Source organism: Schistocerca gregaria, chromosome 3 (assembly GCF_023897955.1).
Source record: "Schistocerca gregaria isolate iqSchGreg1 chromosome 3, iqSchGreg1.2, whole genome shotgun sequence".
NCBI lineage: Eukaryota > Metazoa > Arthropoda > Insecta > Orthoptera > Acrididae > Schistocerca > Schistocerca gregaria.
This window is the reverse complement of record NC_064922.1, coordinates 579,182,365-579,208,540: the sequence shown is the minus strand read 5'-3', so window position 1 is coordinate 579,208,540 and position 26,176 is coordinate 579,182,365. Positions and strand designations below refer to the sequence as shown.

General features: G+C 44.5%; 1 protein-coding gene across 1 annotated transcript in view; it reads right to left on the bottom strand.

Moving 5' to 3' along the window:
• Positions 1-26,176, bottom strand: part of LOC126355470 (uncharacterized) — a 449,786-nt gene that overhangs the window by 124,786 nt on the left and 298,824 nt on the right. The window contains exon 3 of the mRNA XM_050005788.1: positions 19,583-19,724. Coding sequence (XP_049861745.1) covers positions 19,583-19,724 — 142 coding nt within the window. The remainder of the gene's footprint in view (positions 1-19,582; positions 19,725-26,176) is intronic.

Sequence of the window (26,176 nt, the reverse complement as noted above, 5' to 3'; positions counted from 1 at the left end):
CTTCTTCGTGAAGATGGTTGGTTGGTTGATTTTGGGGGTGGGGGTGGGGGTGGGGGTGGGGGTGGGGTTGAGGGACCGAACTGCGAGGTCATCGGTCCCCTCAGATTAGGGAAGGAAGTCGGCTGTTTCCCTTCAAGGAGCCTTTCCGGCATTTCCCTGAAGCCATTTAGGGAAATCACGGAAAACCTAAATCAATATGGCCGGACGCAAGTTTGAACCGTCGTCCTCCCAAATGAGAGATCAGTGTGCTAACCACTTCACCATGTCGCTTGGTGTGAAGGTGGTAGTGGTGTAGAATATGAATCATTCGTATGTGTTCTGGTGTCTGTTATAATGCGAAAATATTATCACTGGTTAGAGACGGACACTATTGTAATATTACCACATAATTATCATTATAGTGATGATAATGACGAACACCTCACTGAAAGCTGTGGTGACAAAGCAAGTCTGATATGAGGCGGTGGAAGCGCAGAAAGTGAATTCCAACCTTCTCATGATAAGAAGTTTGGACTCGAATGTGTCATTATGGCGTTGATGACAATACAGTATACGACATATACGACGATTATGTCATAGGTTTTAATACATGTGACAAGCCGGTGAAAAGTTGCCATAAATGAATGTTTAGATTTATTAAAAGCTTACAGGAATGTGTGACAAAGAAAAGAAAAGGGAATGTAGTTCTTAAAGGGATAGTATGCTGCAATTCAATCTCGTCAAGCACCGTGTAAAGGCGAAGTTTGATGAAGCGGGAAATTGCTGTTCTTCCTTCCATTACTGGTATTTGCAGCATTGGGCTTTGGAAGTAGCCTCAGTGTCGAGTATAAAAACTGTACAGCGTTCCTGGGATTTATTACTGATTTGAAAAAGGAGTTTAGGGTAACATTGCGCCGTATAACTTTGCCCCAAACACGAAAAGATAAAGACGACGAAGAAGAGATGATCCAAAGAACTCAAACATTTCATGCTGAAGTCAATGCGCATATCACTATACAGAACATCCAAATATATCCTGCATGAAACTGTGACGAGAGCAGCCTTCTTCTGAAAGAATGCTATCCATGAAAGGGGGACACGGCCTCCACGTTGCCATTAGTTAACAGTGCAACACACAGCTACAGTACCGATGTTCCTGTATCAGTGGACGGACGTTAGACACACAAACTCTATAAATGCTTTCAAGAACCTAATGGAAAATTTGGACCCCGTGTCTCAAAAGAACTAGAAAAAACGGAGTCCCCCAAATGTCTTCGTAGATGCGAATGTGAGCAGGAAGACGACGAAACAACTTCTGAAGACTTTTTCTGTCAGTTTTTAGTCCACATTTGCCGATAAAGTGTCTAGTACTTTGTGAACTCTAGTACTTTGTGACGCATGGTCTGGTCACGAGAATAAGCCAGTACTACCCGAAGCCTCTGGAGGAAAAGATGAAGTTTTAGAAATCATCCCACATAAAACTACAAAAGATGCCCAAGCACTGGACATGTTCTTCTTCAGACGGTATAAAATACATGCCTAGTGAATAATAGACTATCCTGAACTACGTTGCACGAATATGCAGCCAAGAATACGTGACAGATTATTTATGATGAAAATAAGTTCTGTCATTTACAACCTATTATCTGCGGAAGTATATACGGCAGCGCTTCGCTACGTGTGGCAGAACACTGGCGCTGGCTACGATATCGTTGATACTGTGGCCAACTTCAAAAGTGTCAGTGACGTGGCGTTCAGCACTGATATTACAGAATGTGCAGTTATGACTTGTGATCAACTTGCTTTTCTTCACTGGGCGTTTTGTAGCTATTCACGCTACTTTGAGCATTTTAGTGGAAGTCCTCACCTGCATTTGCAGTCAAGACATCTGCATTGCGTTTCTCCTCTACAGTGACATCTGCAGTCTAAAGCACGTTAGAAGAATCTTGCAGAAAAACGAGACTCACCAGTAAATTGAGAGGTACGCAATGGTACTGTAACTAAAATTCCATACATGTATGTTCGTTCAAACGCAAAGTACTGTGCTTGTTATAAATATTTGGATGACGTTACAGTATACCACTTATAGCAATTCTTTTGTGCGACTCGGAGAGTATTCGATTTGTTGCGATACTTAGATTTTCGTGCATGGATCAGTTGTGGGACTTGGAGTTCACTCCCTGTGATGTTATGTAGGGACTTAAAGTACACTACTGGCCATTAAAATTGCTACACCAAGAGGAAATGCAGATGATAAACGGGTATTCATTGGACAAATATATTATACTATAACTGACATGTGATTACATTGTCACGCAATCTGAGTGCACAGATTCTGAGAAATCAGTACCCAAAACAATCACCTCTGGCCGTAATAACGGCCTTGATACGCCTGGCATTGAGTCAAACAGAGCTTGGATGGGGTGTACAGGTACAGCTGCCAATGCAGCTTCAACACGATACCACAGTTCATCAAGAGTAGTGACTGGCGCATTGTGACGAGCCAGTTGCTCGGCCACCATTGACCAGACGTTTTCAATTGATGAGAGATCTGGAGAATGTGTTGGCCAGGGCAGCAGTCGAACATTTTCTGTATCCAGAAAGGCCCGTACAGGACCTGCAACATGCTGTAGTGCATTATCCTGCTGAAACGTAGGGTTTTGCAGGGATCGAATGAAGGGTAGAGCCACGGGTCGTAACACATGTGGAGTGTAACGTCCACTGTTCAAAGTGCCGTCAATGTGAACAAGAGGTGATCGAGACCTGTAACCAATGGCACCCCATACCATCACGCCGGGTGATACGCCAGTATGGCGATGACGAATACACGCGTGCAATGTGCGTTCACCGCGATGTCGCCAAACACGGATGCGACCATCATGATTCTGTAAACAGAACCTGGATTTATCCAAAAAAATGACGTTTTGCCATTCGTGCACCCAGGTTCGTCGTTGAGTACACCATCGCAGGCGCTCCTGTCTGTGATGCAGCGTCAAGTGTAACCGCAGCTATGGTCTCCGAACCGCAAATGTCGTCGAACTGTTCGTGCAGATGGTTGTTGTCTTGCAAACGTCCCTATCTGTTGACTCAGGGTCGAGACGTGGCTGCGCGATCCGTTAGAGCCATTCTGATAAGATGCCTGTCATCTCGACTGCTAGTGATACGTGGCCGTTGGGATGCAGTACGGCTTTCCGTGTTACCCTCCAGAACCTACAGATTCCATATTGTGTTAACAGTCATTGGATCTCGACGAACTTACTCATGTGTCTTTTTGACGCGAATACGCCATTAAGACCAGTACCAGGTATGGGGCACCATTCAATGGTACTGAAATGAAACAGTGACCGCGTGGTTAGAGGCGCCATGTCACGAATCGCGCGGGCCCTCCCTCCGGAAGTTCGAGTCCACCTTGGGGCATGGGTGTGTGTGTTATCCTTAAGGTAAGAACGTAAGTTAGTTTAAGTAGTGTGTAAGTCCAGGAACCGATGTCCTCAGCAGTTTGGTCCCTGAGTTATAGCCCTAAAACCAGTTACATCAAGCAGAATTCAGTAACACCACTCGCAGAACATATAAGAAATGTGTTTACTTTTTTCCTCGTTCTCTCAACAGAGCGGAGCGTGCAGTCTGGAGCTCCATGACCGCCTAGGGAAACAAGACGGGAGGGGGGGGGGTGAGGGGGACGGAAGGTGATTAGAATTCACACTGTATTTCCAAAATGAAGTGCAGGAGAGACTCGTTTCGTGAAAGCGTTTATCTTCACATACGATATGTATTTGTAGCACACCACAAAGGCAAACAAAGACACACCTCTTCAACACAGAATCGAACTATGGTAGATCGCGTATGTTGGCAGCAGTTGCAGAAGTCACAAAACGTTCCGTTGTGTTAACGAGTTTCGAGCAGAGCTGTGGCTTCTGGGGACACGAAAACGTAAACAGGCAGTAATATGTTAAATAACAAAAAAATGGTTCAAATGGCTCTGAGCACTATGGGACTTAACATCGATGGTCATCAGTCCCCTAGAACTTAGAACTACTTCAACATAACTAACCTAAGGACATCACACAACACCCAGCCATCACGAAGCAGAGAAAATCCCTGACCCCACTGGGAATCGAACCCGGGAACCCGGGCGTGGGAAGCGAGAACGCTACCGCACGATCACGAGATGCGGGCGCTCAAATAACACCTCAAACAATGAGCTTGCACAGGTGGATGACTTTTTTTTAAACTTATTCTGGCTTTGGAAAAAAAAATGCAGACTTTTTTGTGATACATTAGTCTTCTGACTGGTTTGAGGTGGCCCCCACGAATTCCTCTCCTGTGTCAACATTTTCATCTCAGAATAGCAATTGCAACCTACTGTAGAAGGTCGAATGGTTAGTTCGATTTAGTCAGTTAAAAGTAGGTGTTTTGCAGTAATGAATTTAGTTAAAGTGTAAAAGAATATTCGGAGCCAGATGTCATATGTGTGTTACATTCTGCTGCGCAGCTCAGTGGTATGATACTGTGACACAAGTGGGTCGGCAGAGCGCCGAGTTAAGCAACTCGAAGGAGAACACGGTGCCACCGGCCAGCGGAGGACGTGAAAAGAAGCAGCTCGTCCCAAGTCAGCGTTTCACATCGAGGGTAATAACTGGGTCAATTACGCCAGCCGAGCAACACCAGAATATTCCTCCGACCTACTGGGGAGGAAGAACCGCAAACCTCGGCGGCAGAAAGCCGTGTTTAACGACCGACAATGAGCTCGTCATCACCGACCGTGGTGAGGCGTTGGAGTGAGGCAGAGTCTGTGTCACTCAGCGCCACCAACAGGTCGGTGACGTCACTGTCATCACAGTCATCATAACAGTCACTGTCGTAATTGAGGTCGTCTCCTGGGACGCTACCGCCACAAAACACTGTGACCGGGGCTGGATCCGGGGATGGTCGCTGAGAGAGGGCACTCACCTGTCCCACTACCGCTGCCGCCACGCCCCCCAGCCGAGAACACGACAGAGTCCCGCGGCGCGCGGTTCCAGCCGCCTTGGTACAACCCTGGAAGGCTTTAGCGCTGGACGCTGAGGCAGAGCGGTTCTAGGCGCTTCAGTCCGGTACCGCGTTGCTGCTACGGTCGCAGGTTCGAATCCTGCCTCGGACATGGATGTGTGTGATGTTTTTAGTTAGGTTTAAGTAGTTCTAAATCTAGGGGACTGATGACCTCGGATGTTAAGTCCCTTAGTGCTTAGAGCCAAGGCTCTAGCGCCGCTGTCGAGGTAATGGATTCCAGTTACACCAGCGCAACTACAGTCGCAGCAGCGGGCGTACGTGTGAGCATCTTCAGTTTTTGCCCTCTACAGCTCCCTCCCAATTGATTAATGCTCGTCAGTGTTTTCCATATGGTCCTTTCCTCGCCAATTCTGCGGAGAACCTTATCAGTCCACCTAATTTTCAACATTTTCTGTAACACCACATCACAAAGGATTCGATTCCCACAGTCTGTGTTCTGCTACAATACAAAGCTGTTCTCCAAATATAAATTCTCAGAAATTTTTCCCCATGTTAAGACCTATATTTGATATTAGTAGATTTCTCTTGGCAACGAATGCCCCTTTTGCCAGTGCTAGTTTGCTTTTCGCGCCGTCCTTGCTCCATCCGTCATGGATTACTTTGCTTCCTAGCTAGCAGATTTGCTTACCTTCATTTACTTCGTGATCCTCAATTCTGATATTAAGTTTCTCGATTCTCTCATTTCTGCTGTTTCTCATTATTTTCGTCTTTCCTCGATTTACCCTCAATCCATATTATGTGCCTACTCGGACTATTCATGCCATCCAACATGTCCTGTAATTCTTCTTCACTTTCACTGAGGATCTCAATCTCATCAGCGAATCCTATAATTGATATCCTCTCACCCTGAATTTTAATTCCCCTCTTGAACCTCTCTTTTATTTCCCTCTTTGCTTCTTGGACGTATAGTGTGAACAGTAGAGGCCTAAGACTGCAGCGCTATCTTACACTGTTTTCAATCCGAGCATCTTGTTTGTTCTCGTTCTTGATCTCCCAATCTTATTATTTCCACTCGGTTTATTGTATATATATAATATATTACCCGTATTTCTCTATATCTCACTTGTATTTTCCTCAGAATTTCGAACCCTTTACCCAGGCCGGCAAAACCAATGAACATGTTTCAATTTTTCTTGATTTTTCTGCAGTATTTCTTCCATTATTAACCACAACGCCAGAATTGCCTCTCTGGTGCCTTTACCTTACCTAAAGCCAAACTGACCACCTTGTAACAGATCTTCAACTGCTTTTTCATATTTATGTGTATTGTTCGAGTCAGCGACTTGGATGCATGAACTGTTAAGCTAAATGTCGGGTCGTCTATCTTCTGAATTGCGTGGATGATGTTTCACCGAAAGTCTAATGGTATTTCGCCAGTATCGTACAATCTACACATCAACGTTAACAGTCGTTCTGTTGCCACTTTCCCCAATTATTTTAGAAATTCTGATGGAGTGTTATCTATCCCTTCTGCCTTATTTGTCTTCCAAAGCTCTTAAATTCTGTTTTCTTCTAACTCGTCACCAGACAAATCAAGAGGCCTCCAATGTACTCTTTCCACCTATCCATTCTCTCCTATGCGTTAAACAGTGAAATTCCCACTGCACTCTTAATGTTACCGCCCTTGCTTGTATTTCCCCCATAGGTTGTTATGACTTTTCAATATGCTGAGTCAGTCCTTCCGACAATCATTTCTTTTCCGATTTCTTGACATTTCTCGTGCAATTTTGCAGCAGTTTCTCCGCCCTTCCTATTTATTTCATTACTAGGTGACTCGTATTCCTGTAGTCCTGAAGTTTCCTGAAGATATTCGTATTTCCGTCTATCGTTGAACAACTCAAGTATTTTTTCTTTTAGCCATGGTTTCTTCGCAGTTACCTTCCTTATACCTACGCTTTTCTTTCCGGCTTCTGTGACTGTCCTTTTTAGAGACGTTCACTCCTCCTCAGCTACCTACTGAACTATTCATTATCTCAGTATCTATAGCCTCAGAGAACTTCAAGCGCATCTCTTCATTCCTTATTGCTTCCGTATCCACCTTCTTTGCGCATTAATTCTTCCTGACTAGTCTCTTATACGTCAACCTATTCTTCATCATTACGAAATTGTGATCTGGGTCTATAGTTGCTTCTGGGTACGCCTTAAAAACAATATCTGATTTCGGAATCTCTGCCTGACCATGCTGTAATCTAACTGGAATCTTCTCGTATCTATTCCAAGTATGCCTCCTCCTCTAAATTTCTTGAACAGATTATTCGTTATTACAAACTGTAATATATTGTACAACTCAATTAGTCTTTCTCCTCTCTCATTCCTACTACCAATCTGATACCCGCCCGTAACCATTTCTTCTACCCCTTCCCCTAAAACCGCATTCCAATCTCCCATGATTATAAAATTTTCATCACCCATTAAGTTCTGAATTTCCCGTTCAGTATCCTAATATATTTTCTCTATCTCTTCATCCTCGGCTTGCGATGTCGGCATGCGAACTTGAACTACTGTTGTCGGCGTTGGTTTACTGTCGATTCTGATTGAAACAACCTTATCAGTAAAATGTTCACAGCACGTCGCTTTCTACCCTACCTTCCTATTCATAACGAACCCTACCAATTTCTGCTGCTGTTGGTATTAACCTATACTCATCTGACCAGAAATCATTGCCTGCTTCCCATTTCAGTTCACTTGCCCCCACTGCATCTAGACTGAGCCTTAGCATTTCCCATTTCAGATTTTCTAGCTTCCCTAGCATGTTTAAAATTCTGATGATCCACACCCCGACTCATTGAACGTCTTCCTTTCGTTGGATATTCAGTCTTTTTCTCATGGGCGCTTCCTCCTTGGCAGTCCCCTCCCGGAGATCCGAATGGGGGATTAGTCCGTACCCTTTTGCGAATGGCCAGGTCATCGTGACATTTTTTCTGTTACAAGCCACGTGTCCTGTCTATAAACATTACTTGTCTTTAATGCAGTTGTTTCCATTATCTTCTGCATCCTCATGCCGTTTATCACTGCTGATTCTTCCGGATTTTAGGGGCAGTTTCCCAACCCAAGGGCAAAAGAGTCCCTCTGTCCTCTTCTCCGTCCTCTTGGGCAGAACAAGAGTGACTTCTTATGCCGGAAGTCATTGGACGCCACTGCTGGTGATTTTGATTTAAAATTTAAGCAGTGGCGAGATTCTAACCTACTACCGAGAACGTTTTGATTACTAGTTAAAGACGCTATTCCTAGACGACCAAACAAGAAAACTTTACGAAGTAAATGAATTAAAAGAACACGAAATACGTAAACAAATCGTCATCGTCCATAATACATAAAGGAAAAACGGCTACAATCGGATACCGAGAAAGGTTGCTTTCCGACAAGCCACGACCACGATTTACAGCTCAAAACAAGAAATTTTGAAAGCACTTTCATTAACTGTAGCAAAAAGTGACTGGAACGAGAACAGTGTGAAATACCATTTAACTGGATAAAGAATTCGTGCAGCGCTGTTTAGTTGCTTCAGCTCCAGAATGTGGTTTGACAATTTTTTCCGTGTGACTTAACATCTGCAAGTTAAAAGAAATCACAGACAAATCAATAAAAATTAATTTGCAGGAGGTTGGAAAGAAGAGGAGCAATGTAAATGGTGTTAATGGTTGGTACAAAGGAGATGGAGTGGTCGGCAAATGATGCCATGCACCTTTCCACGTGTAAACGCCGCTTAATTACAATGGTTAGATTCAACAGATTATGGCATGTGACGGGCAATTCGTATTTTACTTATTCTTTTTTTATTTACTACATGGCGTTTTTCTCGGTGCTGCTGCTATAGTTGTTTAAGACTGCTGTATCGGAACTGTTAGGCCAGCCTGTTCCGACATTTCTTTATTTAATTATTATAAAATTATTGGTTTCTTTGGAGGCTTTCAAGCTGACGTAGATACGCTTAAATTGTTGAATAGGGCCATGGTAGAAATTTAGTTGACAACACTGCCACTAGCAAGTTGTGCTGTTTAAAAGACGCACCGAATTTGATCAATTCCAGCGCTCATTTGTCGTCTGTTTCACAACTCCGTAAATAATGTCCATCAAGACACTAGATATTATGAATGATTTGTATTGTCAACCCTTTATCACGCTTGTTCATATATGCACAAGTTTCACTTTCTTCTTTTATTCATCCGTTTTGAACCACATTAAAATTTAAGATTTTGCCGCCCCGGAAAACCAGTCGCCTTGGACGGTGGCACGGTTTTCCCCCCGTCCCAACCTCCCACCGCGCCCCTAGATAGGGCCCTGGTGGGAGATCATCTTTATTGACGTAAATGATGCGAACGCTAGGTTTCACGACAACTGTCATCTGCTCACAAAGACACGAGAGGATTTCCTTGAGCTTTTTTCTGTGTCAATCATTTGGCGAGTCACATCATTACGGGTCACGAAACATGAGTTCACCATATCACACGTACGACGAAGAGAGCGTCTTCTCGCCTCCTCGGAAGAAATTTAAAGTTGTGGCTGCAGCAGGGAAGGTCATTGCCACCGTTTTTTTCGACTCTGAAGCAGTTGTACGCCGATTCTTACTGTGCAGTACTGACATTGCTGCACAACGCCATATAGAACAAGAAGCATGGAAAGATAAACAAATGCGTTATTCTCCCGCACGACAATGCAACACTCCACTCGGCGCGCACAAAACGTGCTTTGCTTCAACGTTTTCGATGGGAAGTATAGAAGCATCTGCTGTGCAGCTCGCCGACCGTAGTAGCCGAGCGGTTCTAGGCGCTTCAGTCCGGAACTACTACGGTCGCAGGTTCGAATCGGGCATGGATGTGTGTGATGTCTTTAGGTTAGTTAGGTTTAAGTAGTTCTAAGTCTAGGGGACTGATGACCTCAGATGTTAAGTCCCATAGTGCTCAGAGTCATTTGAAACGTGCAGTTCAGATCTCGCATCACGAGATTCCCACAGTGCGGATCTTGCACCACGAGATTCCCATCTTCTCAACAAGGTGGAAGAACATCTGGTGGGAAAGAGGAAGAAGCTCACACATAGATAATCAGACGGCTCCGCAACCAAGGTGCGGATTTCTATTGTCGAGGAATTGAACTGTTAGTAAAACGTTCCGACTTTTGTTTACCATAGACTTGGTGACTATGTTGAATGACAGTGTCGTCTCAATAAAATTCTTCTGCGCTGTTTACTGCATCAACAGTGCAGAAGAATTTTACTGACAGTCACAAAGGCCACAGAAGGTTACTCTTACAATGTCATGCATCTGTGTCAGTCTGAAGTGCAGCGCAGCAGTCAGTAAAAGTTACTTGGCCTACAGTATTAATACGTAACTTACTTTCCAAAGTCCACTCATATATAGGGATTTCGGCTGCTATTTTCTGAGGATACTTTCTACACATCTCTCGTGCGGAGAACAGTTACGAACTTTTCATAGTCTGCGAGATTTGTGGAAGATTTTGATTCTCTTTTGGCGATGTAGTGTGTTGTCTGCCCCCGTTGAACTTTCTTGTGATCAGACTGCTAAACTGTACGTAGTATTCGATCTTGTAAAACATATACGCAATTTTAAGCATCCCTGGAGTGAGCGTTCGTGCACCTTTAGGCATTAAACATCTTGCTCAAGTTATCTGTATTTAATCAGACAACTGGGCCACTGTGCTAATAAATAAATGTTACATTCATTATCTTCATGTTACTGAATATTATTCGTCGTTAGAGAGCTTAGTACCACGATCTTGCTAACTGCTCAACGCCACCGCTGCAGCGCGATAGGTAGCCACTCGATGAGCGCGAGTGCTTTCCCACTTTGAGCAGCCAAGAAATCACAAAACGGCCACACATCATCTCAATCGCCGCTTAGTTAGTGAGCAGCGGCCTGTGAACAAAGGAAGTGTCGTGAAGAAACGGTGGCTTGCTTCATAAAAACTTGAGAACTTGTAACACCAGTATCGATAGGAAGTACGCTATACTACGCAACTATGTGTTTATGTAACTATGAAGTAGTTGTTCTTTACTAATGAAAGTCATTGAATTGTCAGAGAGAAAGTTGAAGTTCGTAATATATGTATTATGGAACTAAAGTAATTTTGAAAATTATGAATCTTTATAAAATATGTATATTCAGAAAGAGAAATTGTACTTTGAATGCTGATTCATGCTTAGGGATCTTGTGTAGTATAAAAGGTGTAGGGAACCCCCTCCGCTACGGAAGTGGCTTGGAGCGCCTTAAAAGATGGATTTGGCGGTCGATTTGGGCGGCTACTGGGAGAGCACGCTACGCAGTCAGTGGCTAGCCGTTGTACGGTTAACATCGAGGGTGCTGAGTGAGGCATTTGAAAGCCAATTTATATTGAAATTGCCTCGGATGTGGTTTCGGCTGTCGTATGGTGCTTTTGTTATTATGGAATGGCTCTGAAACGAGGATAATACGTCGCCAAGCAGAATTTATAAAGATTATTCAACAGCAAGAGTGTGAGACCAGATAGCCGCCACGTGCTTGCCACCGCTACTGCGCCACTGCCCCCCTGCTTCAGGAACTCAGATATGTATCGTAGTATGGACCAGTACGTTTGTGTAAAAGGTTTGCAGTGATATAAACATGTGTGTGAACCTTAAAATCGTCCTGATCATGAAACCAATGTAGAGTCCCATTCTAAACGTGCAGAAGTCCGAGTATCCTGCTTCTGAATAACTATTGATTTGTGTTTGCATTACATGTGCCATAGTTCAGTACCAAAGTGTATAAATGTTGCTAGTTAAATTACCTGCTTCACAGGTAGTGAGAAAGTGAGAAAGGTACACAATTTCAACTTACAGGAATCTAATTTTGCTTGGATTATTACTATGAACTATTTTGTGAAGTTAATTGAACTTAGTATTTGAATTGCTTGCTTTAAATTTTGTATATATATATATATATATATGTTTCAATTGGGGTTAGAAATCAATTTTGGCAAGTTGCAATTTGTTTCTGAAATAGTCACAGAATTTGTCTGTAGAGAAAGATTCAGTTTATGGGTCCCCACTATATTCTTTTCTATTATAAGCAAGGTAAACGGAAAATTGCACTTACTAAAGAAATATGACACATTTCCATAATATTGAGTGTATAAAAAGTGTTTATATAGTGTTATTTAACTTTATTGTGTATCCACAGGACATGTGGCCTGTAGTTGAAGAAGTGTCATGATGATCTCTCCACTGGCAAAAGATTCCGGAATAGTCCCCCATTCGGATCTCCGGGAGGGGACTGCCAAGGGGGAGGTTACCATGAAAAAAAGATTGAATAATCAACGAAAGGATAATGTTCTACGAGTCGGGGCGTGGAATGTCAGAAGCTTGAACGTGGTAGGGAAACTAGAAAATCTGAAAAGGGAAATGCAAAAGCTCAATATGGATATAGTAGGGGTCAGTAAAGTGAAGTGGAAGGAAGACAAGGATTTCTGGTCAGATGAGTATCGGGTAATATCAACAGCAGCAGAAAATGGTATAACAGGTGTAGGATTCGTTATGAATAGGAAGGTAGGGCAGAGGGTCTGTCACTGTGAACAGTTCAGTGACCGGGCTGTTCTAATCAGAATCGACAGCAGACAAACACCGACAACGATAGTTCAGGTATTCATGCCGACGTCGCAAGCTGAAGATGAACAGATAGAGAAAGTGTATGAGGATATTGAAAGGGTAATGCAGTATGTAAAGGGGGACGAAAATCTAATAGTCATGGGCGACTGGAATGCAGTTGTAGGGGAAGGAGTAGAAGAAAAGGTTACAGGAGAATATGGGCTTGGGACAAGGAATGGAGAAAGACTAATTGAGTTCTGTAACAAGTTTCAGCTAGTAATAGCGAATACCCTGTTCAAGAATCACAAGAGGAGGAGGTATACTTGGAAAGGCCAGGAGCTACGGGAAGATTTCAATTAGATTACATCATGGTCAGACAGAGAGTCCGAAATCAGATACTGGATTATAAGGCGTACCCAGGAGCAGATATAGACTCAGATCACAATATAGTAGTGATGAAGAGTAGGCTGAAGTTCAAGACATTAGTCAGGAAGAATCAATACGCTAAGAAGTGGGATACGGAAGTTCTAAGGAATGACGAGATACGTTTGTAGTTCTCTAACGCTATAGATACAGCAATAAGGAATAGTGCAGTAGGCAACACAGTTGAAGAGGAATGGACATCTCCAAAAACGGCAATCACAGAACTTGGGAAGGAAAACATAGGTAGAAAGAAGGTAGCTGCGAAGAAACCATGGGTAACAGAGGAAATACTTCAGTTGATTGATGAAAGGAAAAAGTACAAACATGTTCCGGGAAAGTCAGGAATACAGAAATACAAGTCGCTGAGGAATGAAATAAATAGGAAGTGCAGGGAAGCTAAGACGAAATGGCTGCAGCAAAAATGTGAAGACAGCGAAAAAGATATGATTGTCGCAAGGACAGACTCAGCATATAGGAAAGTCAAAACAACCTTTGGCGACATTAAAAGCAACGGTGGTAACATTAAGAGTGCAACGGGAATTCCACTGTTAAATGCAGAGGAGAGAGCAGATAGGTGGAAAGAATACATTGAAAGCCTCTATGAGGGTGAATATTTGTCTGATGTGATAGAAGAAGAAACAAGAGTCGATTTAGAAGAGATAGGGGATCCAGTGTTAGAATCGGAATTTAAAAGAGCTTTGGAGGACTTACGGTCAAATAAGTCAGAAGGGATAGATAACATTCTATCAGAATTTCTAAAATCATTAGGGGAAGTGGCAACGAAACGACTGTTCACGTTGGTGTGTAGAATATATGAGTCTGGCGACATACCATCTGACTTTCGGAAAAGCATCATCCACACAATTCCGAAGACGGCAAGAGCTGACAAGTGCGAGAATTATCGCACAATTAGCTTAACAGTTCATGCATCGAAGCTGCTTACAAGAATGATATACAGAAGAATGGAAAAGAAAATTGAGAATGCGCTAGGTGACGATCAGTTTGGCTTTAGGAAAAGTAAAAGCACGAGAGAGGCAATTCTGACGTTACGGCTAATAATGGAAGCAAGGCTAAAGAAAAATCAAGACACGTTCATAGGATTTGTCGACCTGGAAAAAGCGTTCGACAATATAAAATGGTGCAAGCTGTTCGAGATTCTGAAAAAAAGTAGGGGTAAGCTATAGGGAGAGATGGGTCATATACAATATGTGCAACAACCAAGAGGGAATAATAAGAGTGGTCGATCAAGAACGAAGTGCTCGTATTAAGAAGGGAGTAAGACAAGGCTGTAACCTTTCGCCCCTACTCTTCAATCTGTACATCGTGTAAGCAATGATGGAAATAAAAGAAACGTTCAGGAGTGGAATTAAAATACAAGGTGAAAGGATGTCAATGATACGGTTCGCTGATGACATTGCTATCCTGAGTGAAAGTGAAGAAAAATTAAATGATCTGCTGTACGGAATGAACAGTCTAATGAGTACACAGTATGGTTTGAGAGTAAATCGGAGAAAGACGAAGGTAATGAGAAGTAGTAGAAATGAGAACAGCGAGAAACTTAACATCAGGATTGATGGTAACGAAGTCAATGAAGTTAAGGAATTTTGCTACCTAGGCAGTAAAATAACCAATGACGGACGGAGCAAGGAGGACATCAAAAGCAGACTCGCTATGGCAAAAAGGCATTTTTGGCCAAGAGAAGTCTACTAATATCAAATACCGGCCTTAATTTGAGGAAGAAATTTCTGAGGATGTACGTCTGGAGTACAGCATTGTATGGTAGTGAAACATGGACTGTGGGAAAACCGGAACAGAAGAGAATCTAAGCATTTGAGATGTGGTGCTATAGACGAATGTTGAAAATTAGTTGGACTGATAAGGTAAGGAATGAGGAGTTTCTACGTAGAATCGGAGAGGAAAGGAATATGTGGAAAAGACTGATAAGGAGAAGGGACAGGATGATAGGACATCTGCTAAGACATGAGGGAATGACTTCCATGGTACTAGAGGGAGATGTAGAAGGCAAAAACTGTAGAGGAAGACAGAGATTGGAATACGTCAAGCAAATAATTGAGGACGTAGGTTGCAAGTGCTACTCTGAGATGAAGAGGTTAGCACAGGAAAGTAATTCGTGGCGGGCCGCATCAAACCAGTCAGTAGACTGATGACAAAAAAAAACTTCATTTTTGGCGATTGTATGTTAGGTAACCAGGGCTCTTGTCCCGCCCAATTTTAGTCTCGTCCTGTCTTGAGTAACAGCCGGCCGCTGTGGCTGAGCGGTTCTATTCGCTTCAGTCTGAAACCGCGTGAACGCTACGGTAGCAGGTTCGAATCCTGCCTCGGGCGTGGATTAGGTTAGTTAGGTTTAAGTAGTTCTAAGTTCCAGGGGACTGATGACCTCAGATGTTAAGTCCCATAGTGCTCAGAGCCATTTGAACCCTTTTTCTCGAGTAACATCTCAGTGCTGAATTGTTAATGATTGAGATAGTAACTATTATTGCTATAAGGGAAATATCATTTAACTTCCCATGATTGCTGATTTGAAGAAATAGTAAATACTGCTACGCACTACTCAGTTCATCCGGTAGTCGTGTGTATGCACTGCACGATTTAATAGGAGTATTAAAGAAAGTCACCTAAGCAACTCAGTTTCATTTTTCTTTAAACTTAATGTTTCAAATTACTGTGCCTAATTAGGCTGGCGACCGTTTGCTGTTTCATTCAAGTGAACTTCACTACTTTAACTTTTGGCGTGCACTTGCAGCTCGAGTGTTATAAACTTATTCAGTAGGACTGGCATCTGTTTCCTGCTTCTAAAACTAAGGTCATGTGATTCACTGGTAATTTAATGCACTGCACCCTCTACAAGAATTTGCAATGTTTGTAGGAAGTTAGAACCACAACACTGGAAGAGTATCTATGGTACACATGAGCATCGTATCAAAATATCTGGCCTTGCCGTAATTCTGTTGGAAGAGTGAAGCTTCTCTGGTTTCCAATGGTATATTTTTGTACAAAAGTTGTTAATTTGCATCTATGTAAGTAACACCCCTTATAAGATGAAAATGTATTCCAGTTGCTAAACATAGGGGTCTGTTGTATTGTTTTTTCATTACATTTTTGGGTGGGGAATGAAGCTGAATTTAGTTTGGATGTTTCATTGTTGTATAAAAATAAATAAAATAAGAACGTAACGAAGACACGCTTGGCGGGCAATGGTAATCATCGACAAAGTTTTACTGGCGAAGCTGGCCAACTACACTTCATGCCTTACTTTATTTTACCAATGTAGGCCCTCCTAAAACATATAAATAACATTAGCAGTATTCTAAAGGTGGCTTTGCGAGCATAATAGATACATAGCACGTATCACAATGTGTCAATAGGTCGCACAGGGTCTATTCACACATTGTGATGCGTGCTGTGTATCTATTATGCTCGGAAAGCCACCTTTAGAACTACTTTTATATTTTACAGATATATTCGTGTATGAAGCTAGAACGCTTGTGGTTTTGGTATTATGGTAATGCATTTTATCATTATGCCCCATTCGGTAAGGCCCATGGGCGAAACGAGTGCCATGCCGATGGGAGCGCACTTGGAGTCACAGTGCATCTTGGTCTGCATGTCACTTCCCTCCTGTTCTTGTGCCATTAGGTTTTCTTCTCATTGGCATTCCTTAATTGCATGTGCCTATGCAAGTTTTCGTAGTTGATTCGTACCTTGCTCATAACGAAAGTATAGATGGTGAGAGACTTTATAGCAAGTGAATATGTTCTTTTTTAGCGCTTACAATGCCTAAGACCATAGTGCCTAGACAGGTAAAGCCCAGCATACAGGTTTTTCTCGCTCGTCACATTGTACCTAAGTCCTGTTATGAACAGCTTTCTGTGTGCATATTCCTGACGTCCTTATATGAATGAAGGTAAATTATAATATGTATTTTTGTAAGGCGCTAATGGCTAATGTCTATGCCCCAGATGCTTTTACTTTGTAATTGACGTACTTTATAGTGATTGTAGTATGTACAGGAATTGTATACGCAAATGTGGGCTTTTCATGGGTATGTGACAAGCAGTTATAGTAAAGTTGTGTTTTAGTAGTAATGAGTGGTTATACCGTGGGACTGTGTATGCGCTGCTTGGAGAGCGCTATCTGATGGCTGGTTGTGAACCGCTAGAATCACAGCAGGTACGCCTGCGTGGAATAGGGCAGTGATGATGTCGACCTGTGTTAGGCGAGCAGTGGTAGTATATTCAATGTAGTATATTATATGGTTTTATAAATGTTAATCCACGTTTCAGGTATGTGGTTCTGTAATAATTGTAATGTATATACACTCCTGGAAATTGAAATAAGAACACCGTGAATTCATTGTCCCAGGAAGGGGAAACTTTATTTACACATTCCTGGGGTCAGATACATCACATGATCACACTGACAGAACCACAGGCACATAGACACAGGCAACAGAGCATGCACAATGTCGGCACTAGTACAGTGTATATCCACATTTCGCAGCAATGCAGGCTGCTATTCTCACATGGAGACGATCGTAGAGATGCTGGATGTAGTCCTGTGGAACGGCTTGCCATGCCATTTCCACCTGGCGCCTCAGTTGGAACAGCGTTCGTGCTGGACGTACAGACCGCGTGAGACGACGCTTCATCCAGTCCCAAACATGCTCAATGGGAGACAGATCCGGAGATCTTGCTGGCCAGGGTAGTTGACTTACACCTTCTAGAGCACGTTGGGTGGCACGGGATACATTCGGACGTGCATTGTCCTGTTGGAACAGCAAGTTCCCTCTCCGGTCTAGGAATGGTAGAACGATGGGTTCGATGACGGTTTGGATGTACCGTGCACTATTCAGTGTCCCCTCGACGATCACCAGAGGTATACGGCCAGTGTAGGAGATCGCTCCCCACACCATGATTCCTGGTGTTGGCCCTGTGTGCCTCGGTCGTATGCAGTCCTGATTGTGACGCTCACCTGCACGGCGCCAAACACGCATACGACCATCATTGGCATCAAGGCAGAAGCGACTCTCATCGCTGAAGACGACACGTCTCCATTCGTCCCTCCATTCACGCCTATCGCGACACCACTGGAGGCGGGCTGTACGATGTTGGGGCGTGAGCGGAAGACGGCCTAACGGTGTGCGGGACCGTAGCCCAGCTTCATGGAGACGGTTGCGAATGGTCCTCGCCGATACCCCAGGAGCAACAGTGTCCCTAATTTGCTGGGAAGTGGCGGTGCGGTCCCCTACGGCACTGCGTAGGATCCTACGGTCTTGGCGTGCATCCGTGCGTCGCTGCGGTCCGGTCCCAGGTCGACGGGCACGTGCACCTTTCGCCGACCACTGGCGACAAAATCGATGTACTGTGGAGACCTCACGCCCCACGTGTTGAGCAATTCGGCAGTACGTCCACCCGGCGTCCCGCATGCCCACTATACACCCTCGCTCAAAGTCCGTCAACTGCACATACGGTTCACGTCCACGCTGTTGCGGCTTGCTACCAGTGTTAAAGACTGCGATGGAGCTCCGTATGCCACGGCAAACTGGCTGACACTGACGGCGGCGGTGCACAAATGCTGCGCAGCTAGCGCCATTCGACGGCCAACAGCGCGGTTCCTGGTGTGCCCGCTGTGCCGTGCGTGTGATCATTGCTTGTACAGCCCTCTCGCAGTGTCCGGAGCAAGTATGGTGGGTCTGACACACCGGTGTCAATGTGTTCTTTTTTCCATTTCCAGGAGTGTAGTTAACTCATGTAAGCCCTCCCTCAAATATGTTATGTTATACCTTCACAGATCTGATGATGGCATCTCCAGAGTGCTGAAACCGGTCATCTAATAAACGATTGAAGCGATCGTTGCTTTTCAATTGTTTTAAAAACAGAGTGATTGTCCCGCGACACACCATGTGTTCACTGCAATTTTAACGAAATGGACATTGAAGTGTTGTGGTTTCAGCAGAAAGGTGCAACCTGCCATACTTCTCGCGAAACAATTCAGTTGTTCCATGGGCAATTCCCGGATCGCCTCATTTTGCGCAATGCTGATCGTCAATGGCCACGAAGGTATGTGAATTACCGCCTTGTGACTGTTTTCTTGGTTGTCATCTTAAGTCAATGGTGTATGTCATTAAACTCGGAAACATCTTTGGCATAAATGAGGAAATTCGACGAGTTGTCAGCGAAATGGATGCGGAAACTCGTGGTGTAATCATAGTGAATTTCATGGACAGCATTCTTGCATGCCAGTGCAGGAGAGGAGGATATATACCTCCCATTTTCCAATCGTGAAATGGGAGGGTTAGATGAACATGTTGATGTATTTTATCTGTTCTGTCATAACATTTAATGTAACGTGATACATTCAACCAGAGAGCCAGCTCTGTGTGCCGTAAGAAACACACACATCCACACATCACACACGCATACACACACCAAACACCATGGCAGACACTTTATATCCATATTCAAAAATTACAGTGGTTCACTGGTCTACTTGCATCTGTCATCTGTTGTCATCAACATGATCTGCAGCGACCGCCAGAGGCAAGGTACTCACGTGATGCATCCCCAGCTGACGGGGTCTGAACCATCGCCCTTGTAGAGAAACTGCGTGTAGCACTTGTTGCTCGTCAGGCAGAAGTTGCGCCCATTCTGCCGGCAGTGAGGAGTCGTGCAGAGGCACCTTAACTGGTCCGAGCCTGCAAGCACACAGTACACGCCAAATACACTCTCGAGTACTATTTTACTGTTTTATATATTACACCAACTTTACATGGCGCATACATATCGGAGTTCCTGCACTTCCTGTAAACGTGACATCGACAGCCACCCAGTCATTTCATCCATACTTACTACCCTAGTACTCTTCTGTGTTTACATGTCGCCCCCACACTCTCCCTTCAACCCGACCTCGCGACAGCAACCCTATAGCTGGAAGTGCCGGCCGTTACAACACTCAACCACATTTCAGAAGTTCATTCGAGGAACCATTCAACTTTTTCCGATATCAGCATCCACTACCGAGATGCAGAGATTCGAAGTAGCCATACTTACTCAAGTAAAAGATGAACTAAATATTCAGTCTGAGGCCTAAACGTAGTTTTAACTGATGTAGTGAACATATGGCAATGATTCTGGGGTCATAACAAGTGTTCTGAGCTCACCAGACTGTATTTGTAGTCGCCATTTTTTCACAAGTAACTCTTTATGACACACTGTCTCTGTACGATGGGCACTTCACGCCTACACAGGCTGTAACGAGCCGGAAATTATTCGATGGTACCATCTGGTAGTGTAAATGTCTCACAAAAAATAATTTTGTCGTACAAAATTATTTGTATCTGGAAATCGAATCGGAATTTGTTGGCATGCTCTAGGTGTATCCTAAAACTTTTATGCATATGTATGTAAAATAGTTTACTGTACCGACCACATGGGGTGTAACGGCTATAAGTGCAGATGTTTTTCTATGTGGTATCTTAGTATGTACAAACAGCAGTGCGCTGGCTGTTTCTTCTCTACGTTGAAAAGTCTTCCCATACACACGTCACATCATTTACTACCTCATGTTTTCTGCATGGTCGCAACTCCACGAATAAGTGTACTACGCCTGTATTTCAGTATAGACTAACCGCGTCCATGTATCCACACTTCAGCACATGGTTTTCTGCTCAAGGAAAATAAGCATTAATATCTTGCTCTTGGCTTAGAGGAACTAACTAACCTAAACGCATACTACTTCTAATCTCTATGATTATTAGTATGCAGATGAAGTAAATACTGATGTAATGTTCAGCACATCACCCTCAGTCACCAGTAGAAACATCTGCACTTTACCCATTGCACCCTATACAGGGGCACAATAACACGACGCCGGCCACGGTGGTCTCGCGGTTCTAGGCGCGCAGTCTGGAACCGTGCGACTGCTACGGTCGCAGGTTCGAATCCTGCATCGGGCATGGATGTGTGTGATGTCCTTAGGTTAGTTAGGTTTAAATAGTTCTAAGTTCTAGGGACTAATGACCACAGCAGTTGAGTCCCATAGTGCTCTGAGCCACGCGACATTGAAAAGTATGTTGCAGCAGCGCTGCGAGTGGGCGAGTGCAAGATATCGCCGCTGCAAATCAACAAGTCTGTTGCAATGTTGCGAGGCAGTGAACTCAGTGGTACTGCACAACTTGTGCAGCGAGGGAAAAGGCGCATTCTCACAGTAGCAGTGGTAGTGGTGTTTTGGGATATGTGATGGCAGTGACTTACGGACAGCAAGCACAGTGGTGTACACTATAAGTACTGGACATTTTGTAACGCAATTAGTATCAGTCTTGCAGCTCTGACAGGATGACACAGCAGTGCCAGATGAGGTAGCCACGTGGAGCTGCCGATAACAGTCAGTGGTTCGAGGCCACGGCAGGGCGATAGCTCTCCCAGACTCGGTGCACGTCCCACGTCTGCTCCAGCAGCTTGGCTGACTCCTGCCCAGGGGCAACAGGTCGCTCACAGCGCACATCCGATGTCTGCCGCCGCTGCAGGACGGGCGCATCATTGCGGAGCATCCCCTGCCGTGACGCAGCCGAGGCGCCTCCCGGGGCCGTAGCAGATGCGGCATCGCTGAGTACGCACCGCTGGCGCGCAAATGGCGCTGCCGGCTATGTAACGTGGCCGCTGGCGCACTGCATTGCGGGGCTCGCAAGCAGTCAGTCTAGCAGAATTCAGCAGGAAGCAGCCCACTGATGGCACTGACCCGACGTACCATTACGCAGCGCACATGCTTCAATAAAGAACTTGTTACCTTCGCTGCTGCCTTTCTCTGTAACTTCGTACGCTCCCTCATCGCCTCCACCATTAGCTCGCACCATACTGATTCATAACCGCCCCTCTTTACATGGGGGGGGGGGGGGGTCGTAGTAGTGTAAAGTGAATTTGAATTGGGTGGAAGACTATTTTGTGTTTATCTTACATTGTGCGGACTTATTTCTTGTTTGTATACACTGAGCTGACGAAAGTCATGGGGTACCTCCTAATATCGTGTGGGACTTCCTTTTGTCCGGCGCAATGCAGCGACTCGACATGGCATGGATTCAACAAGTCGTCGGAAGTTCCCTGCAGTCGTGCTGCATCTATAGCTGTCCGTAATTGCGAATGTACTGCCAGTGCAGGATTTTGTGTACGGACCGACCACTCGATTATGCGTCATAAATGTTCGATGGGATTCATGTCGGCGATGTGGGTGGCTAAATCATTCGCTCGAACTGTCCAGAACGTTCATCAGAACAATTTCGAACGACTATGGTTCGGTGAAATAGCGCATTGTCACCCATAAAAATTCCATTGTTGCTTGGGAACATGAAGTCCACGAATGGCTGTAAATGGTCTCCATGTAAATACAGGCCATGCCATTACGAAGCCACCACCAACTTGCGCAGTGCCTTGTTGACAACCTGGTCCGTGGTTTCGTTGGGTCTGCTGCTGTGTCTAACCCCACCATCAGCTCTTACCAAATGAAATCGGGACTCATCTGACCAGGCCACGGGTTTCCAGTCTTGTAGGATCCAGCTGATACGGTCACGAGGCCTGGAGAAGCGCTGCGGTTGATGTAGCGTTGTTAGCAAAGGCACTCGCGTCGGACGTCTGCTGCCATAGCCTATTAAGGGCAAATTTCGCCTCACTTTCCTAACGGATATATTCCTCGTTGGTCCCGCATTGATTTCTGCAGTTATTTCACGCAGTGTTGATTGTCTGTTAACACTGACAGATCTATGCAAACGCTGCCATTCTCGGTCGTTAGGTGAAGTCCGTCGGTCGCTGCGATGCCCGTGGTGAAAGGGAATGCCTGAAATTTTTTATTCACGCCACACTCTTGACACTGTGGATCTCGGAATACTGAATTCACTAACGGTTTCCAAAATGGCCTGTCCCATGCCTCTAGCTCCAACTCCAGTCCCGCATTCAAAGTTGTTAATCTTCGTTGTGTGGCCATAATCACGTCGGAAATATTTTCACTTGAATCACCTGAGTACAAATGACAGTTCTTCCAATGCACTGCCTTTCCATACCTTGTGTAGGCGATACTACTGTCATCTGTGTGTGTGCATACAGCTATCCCATGACTTTTGTCACCTCAGAGTATGTGAAAGGACGTGAATGTTCCCAGTATACAAATAGAATTCGTTGTATATAAGCAGCACACGATGTTGTACACAGTGATAAAAGGAGACCACCTGAGAAATACTCCTGTTGGAGCTGAAACACGGCGAACGTGCTCCTGTTTAAAAAACTGACAGGAAAGTGGCGAATAACCTGCCTCAACCCTCATTTAGTCTCCCTCACCAAAAGCTTTAGCGTGTGAAAATATTCACGCTTTATTGTGCCGAAAGTGAGTAGCACAGAGACAGTGACGATGGAAGAAAGAGAGAGGAGTTCGCAATCGTCAGAGAGAGATATTGGTAGTAAACGAGAAAGAGATATGGATGGAAATGTTTCAATGAGTTTGTACCCATCACCTTCGCCAGAAACGTTGCGACAAGACGACGCCACCACTCGGCTGACAACCCGAGAAGAATTCATCAGTGGAATATGCCGAGAAAGACTGCAAACGAAAAATATTATCTTTTATCTCGATCCCCCCACACCTACTTGTTGAAATTTTCTAGTCTCGCGGTCAAAACCCTGAACAAAACATCCCCAAGGACATGTGTGGGAGGAGACAATGATGGCTGAAGGAAAAGACAGCAGTCTGAAAGTGAGATAGAAAGAGACAGTAGCAATATTCCAGTTGCCAATGGTTCGCAGGAGGAACGACGATTTTATATTCGTGATATTTTCCTGAGATAGACGCAGGAGGAAGCAGTATATTCGTTGACTCTTTCCAGCAACGTATGCTCTCTGAACATTTAGTAGTAAACCATTCTGTGATGCAGAACATCTGTGTTGGAGACTCTGCAACCAGAGGTATCTTAGGGTCGCTGTGACGGTTTCACGCTTGCTAAATCAGCCTGTAACGATACGTTCTACTCTTATTTACATATTATCTACTTACTTTACGAATCCTATTTGATACAGATTCCAGACAGACGAGCGGTTGGAAGTACTGGTCAAACGAGTGATCTGTAAACTACCGCCTTTGTTAACTGAGTACGTTTCCTGAGGGTTCTTACAATGAGTCCGCCTGCATCTACATTACCCACGATTAGTTATATGTGGTCGTTCCACTTCAGATTGTCCCTCATGCATTGTCCTATATTCTTTATGGAAGTTACTAGCTCCTGTGGTTGTTTTGCAATTGTGTAATCGTGTAATGATACAGTAACAGGTCTTTCTGTCTGTAAGTACGCAGGGGTCTGCAATCGTGTAATCATACAATAACGGGTCTTTCTGTTTGTACGCACGCCGTATATTACATTTATTTATGATAGAGGTCAACTGACGCTCCCTGCACCAGGCGTCAATCCTCTGCAGATTTTTCTGCATTTCTCTACTATCCTCCAACGTGGCGAATTCTCTGTTTACAACAGCGTCACCCGAAAGAGCCTTAAGGGGACTCTGACGTTATCCGCTTGGTCATTTCCATGTACGATGAAAAGTAATGGTCGAATAATATATTGCGTTGGTGTACCCCTGAACTTACTTTTACATCTCCGTTGGGAATGACATGCTGTATTCTGTTTGCTAGAAATTCTTCAGTCCAGTCACACAGTTGGTATGATATTCTGTGGTCTCGTATTTTGTTTATTATTCCGAAACTGCACCGAACGCCTTCCATAAGTTAAAGAACACGGCATCTGCCTGTGCACCTACTGCTTTCTGGGCTTGTGGCTGAACAGACCGAGCTAGGTTTCACACGATCGCCGTTTTTGAAACCCATCTTGATTCCTACGGAAGAGATTTTCGGTCTACCAGCAAAAAACATGTTCCAAAATTCTACAACATACAGACGCCAAAGGCAGAGGCCTATAGTTCTGCGCTTTTGTTCAAAGACCCTTCCTGAAAATAGGAATGACTGGCGCTTTTTTAGAATCATTAAGAACGCTTAGCTCCTCCAGAGACCTATTGTGTATTATTGCTAGAAGAGGCACAACGTATTTCGCGAACTGGTAGTCCACAAGTTTCAGAGGCCTTTCCTCTGTTGAGAGATTTCAGTTATTTTTCTATCCCTAGGTCACCTATTTCGATATCTGTTATTTGGTCGTTAGTGCGACGATTTAAAGGAGGAACTACAGCTCGATTTTGCTCTGTGACACTCATTTGAGGATTTTTGTTTGCCATAGTCATCAGCCATTTAAGGCCGACAAGACGCCAGGGAAATAAATGCCCTTGAAGATAAAGCCCACAGGACTGGGTGAGTTTTATACAACGGAGTGAAGCAGGTGCTGAAGAAGTTCGATGCTAACGACTTCCGCCTCACTAGCCATCAACCCCAGTGGCGTGTAGTAAACACTGAGAGCGGCTTCCGTAGAGGTTTGTGCCGTTCTCTCAATACAACTGGTTAAGCCAAAATTCCCGTTCCCTGTGACACACAACGTTCCAACGGCGAGCCGGTTGTCGTCGAAGCATGCACAGAGTGTAGGGTTATGGAGGCGTGACAGCACTCACGTTGTTGAATCGACGTAAGTTGGTCCCTGACAGTTGCAGCGGCCTTGGCGTAGCAGCTTCACGGATGTACATCACGCAATAACGTAATGAGATTTTGTAAACCTCCCTATGGCAACAGCTTCATTTTGTCAGAGCTCTGAAGAAGGCTACTGTTGCCTGCAGCCATTATCGCTACGCAGTTAAAAGCTGGCAACAGCTCTGCGAAGGACCTTCTTATGCCGCCTCTCTTGAGTTCGCAGCTCTGAAAACCAGAGTTTTTCAAACCCAAACTCGGACAGCACAGCTGAGCTCTCTGTGGTGACTTGCATTAGGTACGACCCAGGAGGTATGTGTGGCTTATCGAATTCTACGGACTCAGCAAGCATTAACCCTCTGCCCGCAAGTCAGACTGGAAGGGCATTAACAAGGTCGGGTGGAATACCACCCAGGTAGTACGTACCACGGAGCAGCCGACCCCTCCAGTGCTGCAAGCGTGATAAGCTAGAATAACTGGGGATAAAACCTGAGCTACATCACGTATGTGAAATAAGGCAAGTGCGACAGGTGAGTGGTTCTACACCCC